Raw genomic sequence first — 18,825 nt, forward strand, 5'->3', positions numbered from 1 at the left:
TTTTATTTTCTATTTTTCTACAACAAACATCCATAAGCTACATAAAATACACATATGCAACTCCCATAGCTCTCTACAGATCTCAGGAAAAAGTCAAACTCCATCCATAGCCCATCATGCCCTGCTCTACTCCTTCTGATCTCATCCTCTTTCAAACCTCTCAGTTCCTTGAAGGACCCATATGCTCCCTGGGCTCCATCTGAGGATTGGTTCAGGTATCCATTCACTTTTCAACTTATCCAGAAGAGGCTTTCCTGAGCTGTCCCTCCCCATTCCCCAACACCAGAGTAAAGGTTAGAGATATCTCCTTCAATGTTACACTCTTTCAGCCCATCTCTCTTGTGCTACTCAGCTTTATAACGTAAGCTTCTCTTCATTTCCTCCACTTCCAGCATAAAACCTATCATGTAACAGGGCCACAAATGTTTGTTGAATGAACAAATCAAGGAACACTAGGAATGCAACTATCTTGGCCTGGTGATTTTTAATTAAGTCTCTGGCTGCTTTGGGCCATGACAGTGTTTTTTTAAGGAAGTTCTAAGTTGAAGGTAAAGATAGACAATGTTCATGCAGCTCCAGAGGGTGTGAGAGAGACCAGTAGAGAATTTCAGTGGAGGTAGATTTGAACTTATTATGTACCTACCTTGTCATTTACTACCTCACATGACAGTCAGCTTTTCATCCCTAAGACTTCCAACAGTGGTTGAAGACCCCCCCTAAGAATGCTGTTAAAGAAGTTCTCATACAAGGCAGGGAGGTCAGAACTATCACTTCCAAGGCTCCATGCAGTGCTAAATTCTAATATTCTATGATAGGCTCTTCAGTCTGAGGAAAACTGCTAACTTCTTTGTGTGTGGGTTTGCTTTTTATTTTCTATTTTTTTTCTTTCAAAACTGCTAACTTCTAATAATTTATGTAAACTATAGGCTCCAAACCCTTCATAAACACAGTATGTCCTTTGAAATGATGGTTAGCTTTACTAGAAACAAACTTCCTTGATTTTTAACAGCTCTCATTTTATTTTTTGAAACTGGTTTACTTTTGCATCATGACATTTTGAAACTTATACATGCATGTGATTTAGGAAGAAACAAATGGTCTTAGAGATAATTTTAGGAATACTGTAGCTGTCTGTCATTTTAGAAACCCACTGTGCTAGCGTATTAGGTTCTCTTAATATCCAGGATCTATGGCGACTTAGTGGATTGTTTCTAAGGTATCTGTTATTAATGTATAAATAAATGCAATAATGAACACAATGGAGAAAACAATTAAGAGTCATAACTTTTTGAAGATCATGTTCCGGACAAATAATTATTTCCGTACTGTCAACTTTTCCCTGCCCCTCAAATCAAATTGTGTTTCCTTCTTTTCTGTCTTAGTTACACTTCTGCTAGAATGGAGTAAACTTTGAATGAGTGAATATGGCACTTCCATCTTTAACTTCAAAAAACTCTCAAACCAATCTTTAAATCACATATTACAATCTTCTTACGAATTTTCAAAAAGGAGTCAAAAGACAAATACTGCAATAAAAAATTAAGTAATCAGACATACCTGGTCCTTTTCAAGTGTAAGTATTTGATAGCCAGTTGTTCTACTGCATATTAGTTTTCCACTGCTATCAAAAGAGGCCAAACGTAATCTAGAATAAAAATAAATGCACACAAAAAAATAATGATTTTTAAAAGTGCAGATTAAATAAGCTCTACCTTACTTTATTTCTACTTTTTTCTTCCATATTCTTTTACTTTATTTTTAAATTTTTATTTATTTACTTATTTTCTAGAAGTCTTTTATTTGGTAATACTTTGCAAAGTCTTTTCAAATTATAAACTGATTCCATTTATATTTTTAAGTTTGTGCTATTACATATATCTAGGATATAAAAATAATTTGTTATACCTTTTTATTGTGATAAACTATACATAAAACTTACCATTTTAACCAAGTTTTAGTGTATAGTTCTTGACATTGAACACATTTCACACTGTTCTGTTGTAGTCAATACCACCATCCATCCACAACCTTTACTTCTTCCCCAAATGAAACTCTGCACCCAGTTACATGAATTCCCCATTTCTACCTCAGTCCTTGACAATCACCATCCTATTTTCTGTCTCTATAAACTCGTCTACTCTATGTACCTCATGTAAGTGGAATCATACAGCATATGAACTTTTGTAACTGGCTTATCTCACTTAGCATAGTGTCTTCAAGGTTCACGTTATAGCACATGTCAAAATTTCCCTCCACTTTAAGGCTGAATAATATTCTGTTTTAGGTATATACCATGTTTTATCTGTCCATCTGTTGACACTTGGGTTGCATCCACCTTCTGACTATTGTGAATAATGTTGCTATGTATACAAACATGTTTGAGTCCTTGGTTTCAATTCTCTGGGGGTAAATAACCAGAAGAGGAATTGCTGGGTGATATGTTAATTCTATGTTTAATTTTTTGAGGAAATGCCATACCATTTTCCACAGAGTTTGCACCACTTTAACATTCCTAAATTTCCCCACATCTTCACCAACACTTTTGTTTTTGATATTAGCCATCCTAACAGGTGTGAGGTAGTGTCTCACTGTGGTTTTGATCTGCATTTTCCTAATGATTAGTGATGCTGAGCATCTTTTCATGTGCTTATTGGTCATTTGTACATTTTCTTTGGAGAAATATTTATTTAAGTTCTTTGCCCATTTTTGAATCAGTATTTTTGTTGTTGTTGTTGTGGAATTTAGATGTTCTCTATGTATTCCGGATATTAATTCATTAGATATATGGTTAGCAAATACTTTTTTCCTATTCCACAGGTTACCTTTTCACTTTGTTAAGTGTCATTTGACACATGATTTAATTTTGATAAGTTCAACTTTTTTTTTGTTATTGTTGCCTGTGTTTTGGTATCATTTCAAAGAAATCACTGTCAAATTTAGTATCGAAAAGCTTTCTTCCTGTTTTCTTCCAAGAGTTATTTTATTGTTTTGGCTTGTATGTTTAGGTCTTTGATTCATTTTGAGTTAATTTTTGTGTATGGTATAACATAAACATGACTTCCTAGGTGGCACAGTGGTAAAGAATCTGCCTGCCAATGCAGGAGATAAGAGTTTGATCCTTGGTACGGGAAGATCGCCTAGAGAAGAAAATGGCAACCCACTCCAGTATTCTTGCCTGGAAAATTCCACAGACAGAGGAGCCTTACCAGCTACAATCTGTGGGGCCACAAAGAGTCGGACACGTCTGAGCATACACACACACAAGGTAAACATGAATCCAGGACTTTTAAATAATCTGTTCAATAAGCTATTCTCCAATTTGTCAGCATCCTCTCCAGAAAAATATTGCCAGCTCAACTACCAGGCAAAGTTGGACATCTGAAATCCTATAGAAAGTTAAGGATAATATGAGACATGTTTTCCTATAAAAGTACCTTGTTATATTTCCAGTTTGGACCTTTTAGGATTAGCAGCAAGGCAATAGCTTTAAGCCCAGTATCAACCCTATACCATTTATATTTTAGCATATTCTTTCTTCCTGATATATTAGATCTAGGTCTTATACTTTTGATTATTAATTCACTTTATAGGAATGAAGCCTTATCATTTCCTTCCCATTTCACTGTATATTGTATCTTACCAAAGTTCTACCACTGTTGGAATAAATTATGGTTTTATTTCATTTTTATAGTTCTTCTGGAGTGAGAAAGAGTGGGGTGGGAAAACTTCATCCTACCTAAATGCTATGCTCCTTCGAGGCTGTAAACTGACAGATCCACTACATGGCTGATTCAGTGTATTGCGTTTGAAAATGATGTATCGATTGGTGTAAGTTACAAGCAGGTCAAAGCCGAAGTTAAAACCTGTCCACCGCCAGCAGTACTGAAATACAAAGGAGAAAGGTTTACTTCAGTTTATCATATTAGCAAGTCAAAAATTAAAAGATCAAAATGTCTTTTCATTTTTTAATTCATTTCAAATATTCCTGTATCATGGTTTCCTAATTTTGTCAGTGCCTTAAGACTTACCACACAGAATATATCTGAGACATAAAAAAGGTTTATTACACAGACATGGTATATATCAAAGCCAGCAAAAGCAGCCTTTATGATCATTATTCCTTAAGGTACTTTCCTAATATTGTCTCTTTATGATCTATTTCATCAACTCTCCACACTGTAATTTTATCATAACTAATATGGCTTTTTACTACAATTCTAAGAAAGTATATAGTTTAGGAAACTAGGAGTCTAGATAAAGGTAGTAAGAATCCATTAAAATTTCTCCTGCTTTAAAAATACTCTGAAATACCTTAAGTGATACCTTGTGTGATCTTACATGTAAAATCTAAAAAAAACATATATATATATATATATGTATGTATTAAAAAACTCCTAAGCTCACAGTTACAGAGAACAGCTTGGTAGTTGTGAGAGGCAAGGGGTGGGGAGTAGGAGAAATGAATGAACACTGCTTTAAAAAAAAAAGTTTAAATTAAATTTAAAAAATACTCTAAACTAACCAACAGAATCACCAACTGAGTTATTTTAAATACTATCATGAGGGACTTCCCTAGTGGCTCAGTGGTAAAGAATCTGCCTGCCAATGCAGGAGGCACAGGTTTAGATCCCTGACCCAGGAAGATCCCACGTGCTGTGGAGCAACTAACTCTGTGCGCCACAACTATTAAGCCTGTGCTCTAGAACCCGGACACTGTAACCACTCAGCCCATGCGCCCTTAGAGCCTGTGCTCCGCAACAAGAGAAGCTACTGCAATGAGAAGCCCATGCTCCACAACTAGAGAAAAAGCCCACAGAGCAACAAAGACCCCAGTGTAGCCAAAAAATAAATAAATAAAACCATCATGAGGCTCACAAGTTTGTTTATTCTATCAACTAATAGTTAACAAGACAGTGTTAAGTGAAGTGGCATGCTACAATGAAGTTGAAATTAGGGCTTTGAGTGCTTGGTTGACACTACGAATTACAACATTAAATCAATAGTTCATTGATTATTTATTGAGCACATATTTTGTGCCAGGTACTGCTCTAGGCATTGAAGAAATGGCAGTAAATAAGTTTCAGCCCTAGTAAATGTATATTTTAATATATGTATGTTTGTGTGGAGGAGGACAGAATGTAATGCCAGGAGAGCGTGACAGGGCAGAGGATGGGGGCTGGCAGCTGGGGAGCCTACTGGTTCAGGCAGGTGGTCAGGGAATGTCTAAGGAGATGCTACAAGACTACAGCCCTGAGTCACCTAAGGAGCGGACCAGGTAGCTATCTGGGAAAAAGTAACTTAGATAAAGGTAACAACGAGTCCAAAGCTCTGGAGGTAAAAACATGCTTGGCATATCTGAAGAACAGCAAAAAGGGCTATGTGGCTAGGGTAATAACTGAGGGGGACAGAAGCTGGAGGTGAGTTCAGAGAGCCAGTCAGGGGCCAGAGAATATAGGGCCCAGTGTCCATAGTAGAGAAGAGTTTGGATTTCTTCTAAGTGTGATAAAAGTCTAATGGAAAATTTTAGAGAAGGAGGTAACATGATCTAACTTGCATTTTAAAAAGATCATTTTGGCTGTTGTGTGGAAACAGAATGTACAACAAGAGTAAAAACAGGGAGAGCAGTTATGAAGCTACAATACAGTCCAGGCAAGGGGTAATGGTGACTTGGATTTGGGTCATAGTAGAAGACAGGACAAGTATATTTTGAAGCTATATATTTAAAGGAACTTCTTACAGACAACAGGTGTGGAATGAAAGAAAGAAGAATCCAAAGTTTGGAGCTTATACAATGAATAAACAAAGGGGCTATTTATAGGTTGGAGAATACTTGGGAAGGAGGAGTCTGGGAATGAAAATCAGAGGTTAGCTGGGCCCATTCTATTTGAGATGCTATTAGGATTCTAAGAAAGATGTCACGTGAGAAACTGGATACAGGAGTTAGAAATTGGTGTGAAGTCATAGGACTAGAGGAGATCACTTAGGAGCCAGCCAAAGAGCCAAGACAAGGAAGAAGTCCAAGTACTGATCCTCCAATCATATCAACATTGGCTGAGAAAGAGAAGGATCTAGCAAAGACTGAGAGGAAGCATCCAATGAAGCAGAAAGAAGACCAGCACAATGTGCTCTCCTGGAAGTCAAACAGAGCAAATCTCCAAGGAGTGAGCGAGCAGATGGGTCACGCTGCTGAGAACTTTCACAAGACTAAAAACGACTTGATTTGGTAATGCAGCAATCAGTGGTGATAGTGGCATGGCAGTTTCACTTGAGTTTATTGGAATAAATGAATTGGAATGGAGACAGGCAACTTTTTTCAATGAGTTTTGCTTAAAAATGATGCAGGGAAATGGAGTGGGAGCTAGAGTGGAATGTGGGTCAGGGAATTATTTAAAGATGGGTGATGCTGTAGCACGTTATATGCTAAATCAGAATGATGCAGAAGAGAAAAACTGACGACACAGGAGAGGGAGGTGATGACTATATGAACAAACCTGAATATGTGAGAAGGGATGGGGTCGTTACAGGAGGAGGGGATGGACTACACAGAAACAGACAGTTCATCCATTCTGATAAAAATACAACACACAGCTACAGATGCAGGTAGACTGGCAGTATTGTGGGTAGAAGATGCACAGATTCTCTTCCTATTGCCTTTATTTTCTGAATAAAGAAAGAAGCAACACCACTGGATAAGAATAAGGGTGGCAGCACTGCCCTTCAGAAGGTATGAGAGTTACTCCAAATGTGGGAGGCTAAGTTCACTAAGGAGACGCAAGGATCACACAGCATTAAAGACTTGCTTGAAGTTTACAGTTACAAACAAAACCTGCTGGGGGATATTTGGTGTTTTTCCTTAGTTGAATTCATTTGTATGGAAGCAGGCATGGAAAGCAGGGGTTTCCCTGGCAGCTCAGTGGGAAAGAATCCACCATTCCAATATTCTTGCCTGGGAAATCCCATGGATAGAAGAACTTAGTGGGCTATAGTCCATGGGGTCTCAAATGAGTCAGACATGATTTAGCGATTAAACAACAATCATTGGCATGGAGAGCATGGAAAGGAGGGATTTAACAAGAACTGAGGACTAGCCACGTGAATTTGACAGAGTGAAAAAAGGAAAAGAGAAATTAAGAGTATAAGCCAGGGACTAATTTCAAGATGTAACATAAGATTTAAGTCAAGTAAAGAAAGAAGTAGGGATGTGATAAGGCGGTAAAAACACAGTAAGAACAATGTAATGTACATTCCAGTGGGGTTAGAAAGGTGTTAGGAGGCCAAATACTAGAGGGAGAGCACTACAAAGATAACACTCTGCAAATGGTGTGCTTAAAATGGAGATTTTGAAGGGGGTGTATGAATCAGGCATACAAAAACGGAGGGTATGCTTACAGGAAATGGGTACCTGAGGTAGAGCGGAGCACAAGATCATGGAGGGAAGGAAGGTTGAATCACTGAGACTGCTAAGAGTAGGGAGAAAGCAAGCCAGCGAGCCCAGGGAGTGATGGCCACAGTCAGAGTAGTGAGTGGTGAAGAAGTATGCTTGTCAAAGGAGATATCATTCAATTATGATGAGGGTGGAACAAGGTCTGGGAGCGGCAACTAGGATGACTAAGGAATAAAGAAGATGCTATTTCTTATTCATGTTCTGATCATTTATCACAACTGTTAACACAAACATAAAATAATAAATCTTTCAAAAATTAAAAGTTAAAATGAGGGAAAATCTGGGAGAAAAATAACCAAATGGTTATCTAAATTAGGCTGGCGATCTATTTCACATATGATAATGTAGATTGCCAGTCCAGGTTCAATGCATGAGACAGGGTGCTCAGGGCTGGTGCACTGGGATGCCCCTGAGGGATGGGATGGGGAGGGAGGTGGAAGGGGGGTTCAGGATGGGGAACACATAGAAATAAAAAGTTAAAAAATAATAATAATAATAAAAAAAGAAAAACAAACAAAAAATTAGGCTGATTTTTTTTTTAAAGATAAAAATTACGATTAGGGTAGAGTTTTTTAAAAAATGTAGTTCATGTCTCCTTAATGGCTGTAAAATCAATTTAATGAGTCACACTCAGTTTTTAAAAATAAATTAAGTAGAAACAAAGCTTGGGACACAGCAGCTGTAAGCACTGTTTTGTGATACTTTTGTTTCCTTTATAAGCATTTGTACTGGGTGGTAATGAAAAACAATTCTTAATGTGGATGGCAATCAAATCAAAAGGTTTGAATGTCTTTGATCTAGGTTTGTAACTGTAAAATAGAATCACTCTTAAGACTATGTAACGGCTCTCATTAAAGATATTAAGATATTAATAAGATAAACTTATTGATCTTAATTTCTGGATTACTGAGGGATCTTCTTGTATCTCTTATCTAGACTCCAGAAGTTCAACAGTCTCATGAAAGGCTGACAAATCAGTCACCACTGAGCATGTAACTCCTTGCCCAGGAGATCATGCTACAGAAACTAAAACACAAAAAATGCTCTTCTGAGTTGTAACATGTATCATTACTGAAAGCATATTTTGCACTAACAGTATAACAATTTGTATAAGACTATACAATTGAGTTATAACCCATACTTACTTCACCATCTTTGGCAAGCTTTCTACCACACCTCATGCTATTTCCCTCTAGTTCTTCTTTATTAATTTCTTGAGGCCTAGAAATATACATAAAACATGAAATCTCATAGAAAATAAGCAACTAATAATTGAAAAATATGAGTGCAAATCAACAGGAAAAAATTGCTACTAGATTCAAAATTTTGTGGTATAGATAAAGATCAAAATGCAGGGATTAAATCTAGCCCATTACCTTTGCTAAATAAAAAAATTTTAAATCTTTAGTGTTTCACTTATTGCCTTGACTTCTAGAACACATTTACAAGAGCACAGTAAAACCAGAGAAGAGGTGGGGGAAATCTATGAGAAATTCTGCTTACTAAGAAAGAAAAATACTTAAAAGTCTAACTATTAAGTAAAATATATTAAAATCTATTATATAAGATACAACTTAGTATCATCTATTATTATTGTTTCACACACAACCCATTTTTTAAGAGTAGAAAAACCAAGTTCAGCATTTAAAAGAAAACTGGTGTAGAATTTTATCAATTAATCTTAACTTGGCCCTTTAAAAACCATAATCAACTAAGAGAAACAGTGTTATTTCAGTATGAAATAATAAAATGACATTATTACTAGCTTAGAATTCCAAATGATAAAAGTAATATAATATATTCATTCATATACAGCATTTATTAAGTACCAAGATACTGGGGCTATCATCGTCTCATAAATATACTGAAACAAATACAACAAATAAAATTTAATTAAATGTAAATAAAATAAAACATGCCCTTGACATCCAAGAGCCCAGTCTAGTAGAGAGCTAGACTTAAGTAATAATATAATAATGTGGAGAGAACTAATGTTAAGAGCATAAAGAAGGCACAGGTTTACTGCCTGGGATTAGAGTGGGATCATCATGGAGGAAGTATTATTTGTGCCTGAGAGGGAGTTTCTTGAGGTAGAGGTCAGGGATGACCTCTATGCAGAAGAAGGCCATTCCAGGCAGAAGGAACAGTAGGTAGAAAACGACGAGAGAATGAAAGGATACCAAAGTCTGAGGAATGTAGTGAAGGCAGAACCTAAAATGAGCATGAGAGATGAAGCAAAAGGCATCTGGGACCGACTGCTGAAGGGCCGCCACTGCTACACTAATATGAGTTTTAAGATGAGAGAGTTCCCATGTATTTTTTCTGTTACTTTAAAATTTTTTCTTATGAAAAATTTAAAACCTGTAAAAGTAAACAGCATAATGAGCCAAATTATTTTTACCATCTAGGTTCAGTAATTTTGTTTTAGTTTTACTCTCAACCCACTTCTCCCCACACTCCTCCCAACTGACTATTTCTGAGGCTGATCCTCCAGATACGATATCCTTTAATCTGTAAATAGTTCAGTATGTACTTCTCAAAGATAAGAACTTTCAAAAAATATTGACACAGATTTAGCACACATGAAGCAATAGTCCCTAACTAACCTCAAATGTCCCTGGTCCTTTTTAAGCAGGGAGGTGAAATTATATTTCTACTTAGGAAGATAATCCTGTTGGCAATGTGGAAAAGAGTTTAGAAGAGAAGAATCCTGGAGGGAGACTTTACTAGATTATAACCTAGAGTCCAGGGAGTACACTGTCTTTCTCATTTTACTGGCCCTGCAGTACAGCAAGAAGATGCTCAGCAGGTGTGGAGTAGAGTGCTTCATTAGGGGCAATACAGTCATATACTTCTGAGGGCAAGAAAACCACTTATTCTAGCTCAGACTCTTAGGTAAGACTCTATATTATAAACTCAAAAAGGGTATACATGAGAAAAATCTTGAAAAAAAAAAAGAACATCCATCATATAAAAACTGAATATACAAAAGAAGTAGGTAGGATGGTTTATAAAATATTTCATACATTACAAAATTCTTCACATCTGAATTCCAGTAAATAATTTTCTTTCATTTTTTGGAGGGATTTTTCTTATTTCTATTTCAACTATCTTACTATATTTCTGCAAAGTAAGTATGCTGTGAATATATCTGGGAAAAGATGAGATATAAATTATAAGTAAATAGAAACTAAGAACCCTGGATAACAATCTTGTAATCATTATCATGAGTTTATAGAACCCTTTCACATACTCACTGTTTAGATATAAACACACTAGGCTATTATTTTAGTATGTTTTCTGGCATACAAAAATAAAAGAGTCTGGTGCAGGAAAAAAATTAAATGTAAAGCCCCTCTATAAACTTATAGGTGGAATGTCTCTTCATATTGCCTATACCAAGGAGCTAGTATAAAGATCAAACAATAAATGTGGAAGTACTTCTGTGAACTGCAGAGCACTACACACTGAAAGAACAGATAATATGCTTCCTCTTAAAATGAAGACAGTACAGAAATATTTTGTAGAGGGGTCATGTGCTTTTGACGAAGGCACCTATATCTAGATGAGTTAACTCACCTTAGACTCAAGTCTTCAAAAAACCTATGACATTAGTGAAAATTTGACAATATTACCACAAATAAGAAAATCAGCTTTACCTATACATATATATGGAGATCATGCTTTATGAAAGCATTATTCCAAGTAACATTTCAATTAGGTTAAAAGAAAACCATAACACTGAGACAAAGCACAAAAATTACTCTATTTTACTAATAAAACAAATGACAATGCAAATACCCCATAATACTGATTGACCAGGAAGATAAATATTTGTAATATTGACAGTTAAAGAAATATAAGAATAAAAGTTGATTACATGATCTTTTCTCTAACAGCTCTTGATTTTAATACTGTTACTGTTTTTTCAAAATAATGAGTCCATTTAAAAATTCATAGCAAAACCCACACACCTATCATCAATTAATCTACACTAATGGAGGCAGTAATATACAAAGGGGAAAAGACAGTCTCTTCAACAAGTGGTGCTGGGAAAGCTGGACAGTTACATGTAAATCAATGAAATATGAACACTTCCTCACGCTATATACCAAAAAAAAAAAAAAAAGTTTATATACCTAAGTATAAAGACATGATAGCATAAAACTCCTAGAAAAGAATAGGGAAACCATTCTCAAATATAACCCAAGCAATATTTTTTTAGATCAGTCTCCCATGGCAAAAGAAATGAAAGCAAAAATGAACAAACGGGACCTAATCAAAGTTAAAAGCTTTTGCACAACAAAGGAAACCATAAACAAAATGAAAAGAGAACCGACTGAATGGGAAAAAATACTTTCAAATGATGTGACTTTCAAGGAATGTTAATATCCAATACATACAAACAGCTCATACAACTCAAAAAGAAAATGAACAACCCAATCAAAAAGTGGGCAGAAGACCTAAATAGACAATTCTCTAAGGAAGAAATACAGATGGCCAGTGGGCACGTGAAAAGATGCTCAACATCGCTAATTATTAGAGAAATACAAATCAAAACTACAATGAGGTATATTCTCATACCAGTCAGAATGGCCATTCATTAAAAAGTCTACAAATAATAAATCTGGAGAGGGTATGGAGAAAAGGGAATTTTCCTACACTGTTAGTGGGAATGCAAAGTGGTGCAGCTGCTATGAAAAAACGGTGCGGAGGTTCCTTAAAAAACTAGATTACAGCCACCATATATATGATCCAGCAATGCCATTCCCAGGCATATATCCCCAAATGATGAAAACTCTAATTCAAAAGGACACATGCACTCTAGCACTGTTTACAGCAGCTGAGACATCCAAGTAACCCAAGTGCCTATCAATAGATGACTGTCTTAGAGAGAGGTGTACACACACACAAATATATAAAGTGGAATATTACTCAGCCATAAAAAGAATGAAATAATGCCATCTGCAGAAACATGGATGGATCTAGAGAATATTGTACTATGTGAAGTAAGTCAGACAAAGACAAATTATCATATGATATCACCTATATGTGGAATCTAAAAAATAATAAAAATGAATCTATATAAAAATACCCAACAAACTTACTTATAAAACAGAATCAGATTCACAGGCATAGAAAACAAACTTATGGTTACCAAAGGGGAAAGGATGGGGGGGAAGGGATAAATTACGAGTGTGAGATTAACAGATACAACTATACATACAAGAGATAAGCAACAAGGATTTACTGTAGAGCCCAGGGAACTATATTCAACATCTTGTAATAGATTATGATGGAAAGTAATCTGAAAATATATATATAACTGAATCTTTTTGATGTACACCTAAAACTAACACAATATTGTAAAATCAACTAAATTCAGTATAAAAAGAAAATTTTTTTTTTTAAATAAACAATGCTATGATGTACCATGGGGGCTTCCCTGGTGGCTCAGACGGTAAAGAATCTGCATGCAATGTGAGTTCCATCTCTGGGTCAGGAAGATCCCCTGGAGAAGGGAATGGCCACCCACTCCAGTATTCTTGCCTGGAGAATTCCATGGACAGAGGAGCCTGGCAGGCTACAGTCCATAGTGTCACAAGGAGTCAGACACGACTGACTGACTAACACACACACACACGATACACTATACTTACCCCACCTCACTGTCTTGTTCTGCTCGGAGCATAGCCAGCCACTGCTGTTTATACACAGAAGATAGCCATTCTAAAATGTAAAAACAAATATAATAAGAAATATGGAAAAACAAAAGATTTAAAATTTTAAGATGTTGATAAAATTTTTACCATCTTAAAATTCAAATTTAAAATGGCAATAAGTAAAGCTGGTAATTTATATTTTACAAATATGCTACAACATATGGCCTTATGATCTTTAAAGTGGTAAGTGTTATCTTCTTTCACCTTAGGACAGACTCTACTTTAATCACATATATTTAAATCTTTAGTTAAAAGTATATTCTTATATTTAATGGTTTTCTTTTCATAGCTTATACTAATTTTCATGTGAGAAACATACCAAAAGTATTATTTTCAGTGTTTACAAAAGCTTTAATAGAAAACTGAACAATGGAATGTTCCTGTACTGAATTATCTAAAAGCAACTAAATAATGAGAAGTAAACCATTTCTAAATTATTAGATGAATCAAGCATGCTCAATAAATAATTCTGACACACTAGGTTTAGATAATTATTAAAATTACTGTAAACACAATATAATAGATGTTTTCCTTCAGTAATAAGCATATTAATTTTTCTACAAAATGAGACTTTGGAAGCTGAAATTTTAATTATTTTACATAAAAACATGGACTGACTAAAAACCTAAGTAGAACTGGCTTAGCATCATATTTATTTTTTTGTTCTTATTTATTTCCAACTAAAAGGACAGTTTTTCTAATTTTTAAGTTAAGTGATTTCTCTATCTCTACCAAAAGGCAGAGGGAAAACCCTAGTGCAATTAAAATCTGGATTTTCACTTCATAATTCTCTACCTAATAAAGGTATCCAGATGATTTGCACTGATTTATTAGTGTCCTTCCTTAAAGTCCTCCATAAATATACTTTTGAGTGTTTCTTTCCTCAAAATAATATTGTTAGTATTATAAAGAATAACTGCTAAATATCTAGGTGACAAACAATTCATCTTTAGTAGGTAAAGACTAACAGCAAAGTTTATGTGACTCAGTATATCTACAAACATATTCAATCCTACTTGCAATGTATTTGGATTTTTTATGTCTCAACTCACTACAGGTTATGCCTATAGTTTGAAATTCACTGATCTAGAGATAGAATATGGCTTTTCATGATTCAGTTATAAAAATGGAATGAAAAGGTTATACATTCACATTCACAAATATCATATAAGCTATAGCCCATGAAAATGATTTAAAACTTAGTTTCAACAACTTTGAATAATCTCCTTTAAAACTAAAAAGCTTTTTTTTTGGTTGTGCCATGGAATTTCCTAAAAGCATTTTTAACAAGTTAAAAAGTGTGTACATATTTTTGTCCCTCTTTTCTTGCCTTAATCTAAAAGTAAAAAGTCAAACTAGAAATCTTTTCAGTCACTGGTAGTTCATCCATTAGCATCAGCCTCAAATAAGTGAACAGAACCACTCGTTCAAATGCAGTGCTGACAGCTGGTACATACGGAGAAGTCTTTGAAAAAAGCACGACTAAAAAACATGGGATGAAAAGTGAAACAATTTCCTTTATGTAGAGCTTTTTTTGTTTGTTTGTTTTCGTTTATTTATTTTTTCCATTATGCCTTGTTTATCTTTTACTTTCTTGGCTGAGAGCATGTCAGGTACTCAATGTGCATAAGTGAATGAATGAATGCATGCATGCACTAATGAGATGCACACAGCAATCTCAGGCAATCTCAGGCAGGGTCATTCATCCAAACTGGGCTCACGCCCTGAATCCAAGTTCTTTATGGTAATGGCATCTTCATGCTGTCCGTCAGGCCTGTGCCCAGCACGATCACGTCGTACTCCTCATTCATGGCGGGGCCGGGCGCGGACGGAGACCCAGAGAAGGCTCAGAGCTCTAGGGGTCTGGGGCTGCGGCTGCCCCGAGGAGGAGGCGGAGGACAGGCGGGCGAGCGCTCAGGCCAGACGGGGCACGAGGGAAAAGGGAAGCGGGGACAGAGGCTACACGGAGCTGGAGAGCAGGGAGCCGGCCGCCACCTCAGATGGGATATGTAGAGCTTTTAATATGAGTATATGCAGACATATCTCCAAAAGGTAGAGTTTGTCAGAATCCTTTTTGGCAGAGTTAGTGTTCAGTGGAAAGATTCTGAAAAAGTGCCTTCAAGAAACTTCCACTCAGTGAAAACAAGCCCAACCACTTATTTTAAACTTTATTGGACCAAAATCCAAAACAAACTCAAAATGGGCACATCAAGGTGGCACTGGATAGCACTGTGAATCAGCAGTTGCAGATGTAATTGATAATCTTAAATGTAAACACAGTACTTTTCTAATAGAAAAAGTAAGTCAGAATGAATTTATTTAGATAATTTCTCTTGTCTTATACAAAGGATATGGGGAAAGGGGTCTCCAAGAGCAAACTATTTGAAAATCTAAATGTCTTAGATTTACAAAACTTTAAAAAACAAACAGTAAGATAAGATACACCCTTAGCTTACCTAGTATTTTATTGTTTAAATGAAAAAGTGTATATTCAGGTACTTCCTGAGAAATCTGTATGCAGGTCAAGAAGCAACAATGAGCACTGGTTCCAAATCAGAAAAGGAGTACATCAAGGCTGTATGTTGTCACCCTGCTTATTTAACTTATATGCAGAGTACATCATGCGAAATGCTGGGCTGGATGAAGCACAAGCTGGAATCAAGATTGCCAGGAGAAATATCAATAACCTCCGATATGCAGATGACACCACCCTTATGGCAGAAAGCAAAGAAGAACTAAAGAGCCTCTTGATGAAAGTGAAAGAGGAGAGTGAAAAAGTTGGTTTAAAGCTCAACATTCAGAAAACTAAGATCATGGCATCCAGTCCCATCACTTCATGGCAAACAGGTGGGGAAACAATGGAAACAGTGACAGACTATTTTTTTGGGCTCCAAAATCACTGTAGATGGTGACTGCAGCCATGAAATTAAAAGACGCTTGATCCTTGGGAAAAAAGCTATGACCAACTTAGACAGCATATTAAAAAGTAGAGACATTACTTTGCCAACAAAGGTCTGTCCAGTCAAAGCTATGGTTTTTTCAGTAGTCATGTATGGATGTGAGAGTTGGACTATAAAGAAAGCTGAGCACAGAAAAATTGATGCTTTTGAACTGTGGTGTTGGAGAAGAGATTCTTGAGACTCTTGAGAGTCCTGTGGACAGCAAGAAGATCCAACCAGTCCATTCTAAAGGAAACAAGTCCTGAATGAATATTCAATCAGTCCTGAATGAATATGGAAGGACTGATGCTGAAGCTGAAACTCCAATACTTTGGCCACCTGATGCGAAGAACCAACTCATTTGAAAAGACCCTGATGCTGGGAAAGATGGAAGGTGGGAGGAGAAGGGGACAACAGAGGATGAGATGGTTGGATGGCATCACCAATGCGATGGACATGAGTAGGCTCTGGGAGTTGGTGATGGACAAGGAAACCTAGTGTGCTGCAGTCCACAGGGTTGCAAAGAGTCAAACTCAACTGAGTGACTGAGCTGAACTGATATTCAGGTATACACAACATACAAAAATCTACTCACAACCAGTAAAGCTTATAGCAAAAAACAGCCTATAGGTTGAACTGTTATATGAAGCACATTGTCAGAATTAGATCATGAAGGTGAAGTAAAAAGTCTACATAATAAAAATTCCTATCTGGATAAGTAAGAATATCTTGTACAGAGAATCTAGGCATATTAGTATAAAAATGGAGTAGTTCAGCTCAAAGATCTTCGTGTATAATAACCTAAAAATCTAGTTTCAAAAGATGACAATTTAACTTACTGAGTACAGTATTTTTCAATAAAACTAATTATATGAATTTCTGTATTATACTTTTCATTTTAAGCAACTTATTTTCATAAAATTCATACTTTAACAATTATCATCTCTACCTAACTTACAAAAATATTAAAAGTTTCCCCATTTTACCCACAACAGTAATTCCTGACATTAAAAAGTTACAAGGATACCTGTAAGGAAATAAATCTATTTCACTACTTTGTTATCAAAAGCCAAACTAAACATACTTGAAAGAATGGTTGATTCAAAATTACTGCTTGCTAGTTTATACAATTGGATATGCAATTTTAAAGAGATTAAACATAGTGGAATTCTTTTAAGTAACCAGTCAAGTTGCAGTTGGGGACTTCCCTATAGCTCAGATGGTTAAGAATCTGCCTGCAATGGAGGAGACCTGGGTTCGATACCTGGGTCAGGAAGATCTGCAGAAGGAAAGGCAACCCACTCCAGTATTCTTGCCTGGAGAATTCCATGGACCGAAGAGCCTGACAGGTTATAGTCCACGAGGTCACAAAGAGTCCAACACACACTTACTTAGGCTAAGCGACTAACACACACACACACACACACACACACACACACACACACACACACACACGATGCAGTTTAAAAATGGGGGGGGGCCTTTAGAACAGGAGAGACTTGGGGTGGCATTTGAGCTCTGCTTCTAACTAGCTGTGTGACAGGATAGTAGTACTTAATGTATAAAACAGGAACAATTACCTTGATAATTTCAAAGATTATGTTACATAATAGACATTAAATGCATAATCTGGCATATTACTGGGACACTGAAGAATTTACACATTTACTTTTTCTTCTCCCCTTTATAGTTCTTAGGTTAGGAATTACAATCTAAACTTACTTGATAGAGTAAATGCAGTATTAGGCCATATGTAAGTTAGTACGTTTTAGGACACAATTTCGGTTCACACAAACTGAGTGCCTACTACCTATCAAGCACCTAAGAGAAAAAGATGAAAAACATATGGCCCAAGAGGGCCAAAGATACATTTTGTACTACAGTAACCTAGCAAGAGATAATGATGCCTTAACAAGGAAGTGGTAGCGGGTAAAAAAAAAAAAGAGGTTTGAGAATTATCTAAGAAAAAAATATACAGGACATGGTGAATGGATGTGGAAGAAAAGAGTTTGAGGAGGAATGGGATGACTTCCAGGATTCTGCCATTTTTGTGAGGCTGGGCAAGTTGTTAATGTTGATGATTGATAAGCGAATATAGGAAGAAAAAAGAATGCAGGGACTAGGACTGGAGGGGAAAGATTAAGTATTCTTTTGAATAGATGAACTGAAGCAATTTATAGATGGCAAGCTATGAGTTGGATATCTAAGCATGAAACTCAGGGACGAGGTCAGAACTGTATTCTTTCAATAAATCATCAGAATGAAGGAAATCATATGGGGACACTATGTAGAATGAAAAGATCAATGGGCCAAGGGCACCCTTAGGAGGTTAAGAGGTGGGCAGAGTAAGAGAAGCTTATAAAAGAGAATGAATGGTCAGAGAGACAGGGAAAGAATCAGAAGAGTATAGTATTTCTAAACTAAGTTAGTACTGAATAGAATTGAAAGAAAAAAACTAACAAACCATGACAGAAAATGCTAGAGAAGTTAAAATAGGACTAACATCACTAGATTTTAAAAACAGGACAATCCTAACTTTTGCTAGAAAAGTTTCAGTAAAATAGTGGGGTCAAAAGACAGATTGTAGTGGGTTGATAAAAGTCTGAAAGGTAAGAAGATGGAGACAGCAACTATAGACTACTCTGCAGCAGGTGATTTTAAGGCAGAGGAATAGTTACCATGAAGGGGACTCAGGGTCCAGACGGGAGTGGGGGAATTT

At 36.1% G+C, this 18,825-nt stretch overlaps 1 protein-coding gene across 2 annotated transcripts in view; it reads right to left on the reverse strand.

The window, feature by feature from the left end:
• GMCL1 (germ cell-less 1, spermatogenesis associated) overlaps positions 1-18,825 on the reverse strand; it is a 47,027-nt gene that overhangs the window by 5,314 nt on the left and 22,888 nt on the right. For both annotated transcript variants that reach the window (XM_081594478.1, XM_081594477.1), the window contains 4 exons: positions 13,105-13,174; positions 8,590-8,665; positions 3,737-3,882; positions 1,558-1,645 (listed from right to left, as the gene is read on the reverse strand). In XM_081594478.1, the coding sequence (XP_081450604.1) occupies positions 1,558-1,645; positions 3,737-3,882; positions 8,590-8,665; positions 13,105-13,174 (380 nt within the window). The remainder of the gene's footprint in view (positions 1-1,557; positions 1,646-3,736; positions 3,883-8,589; positions 8,666-13,104; positions 13,175-18,825) is intronic.

This window comes from Giraffa tippelskirchi, chromosome 4, assembly GCF_054371585.1.
Source record: "Giraffa tippelskirchi isolate mGirTip1 chromosome 4, T2T-mGirTip1v1.2.pri, whole genome shotgun sequence".
Lineage (NCBI taxonomy): Eukaryota > Metazoa > Chordata > Mammalia > Artiodactyla > Giraffidae > Giraffa > Giraffa tippelskirchi.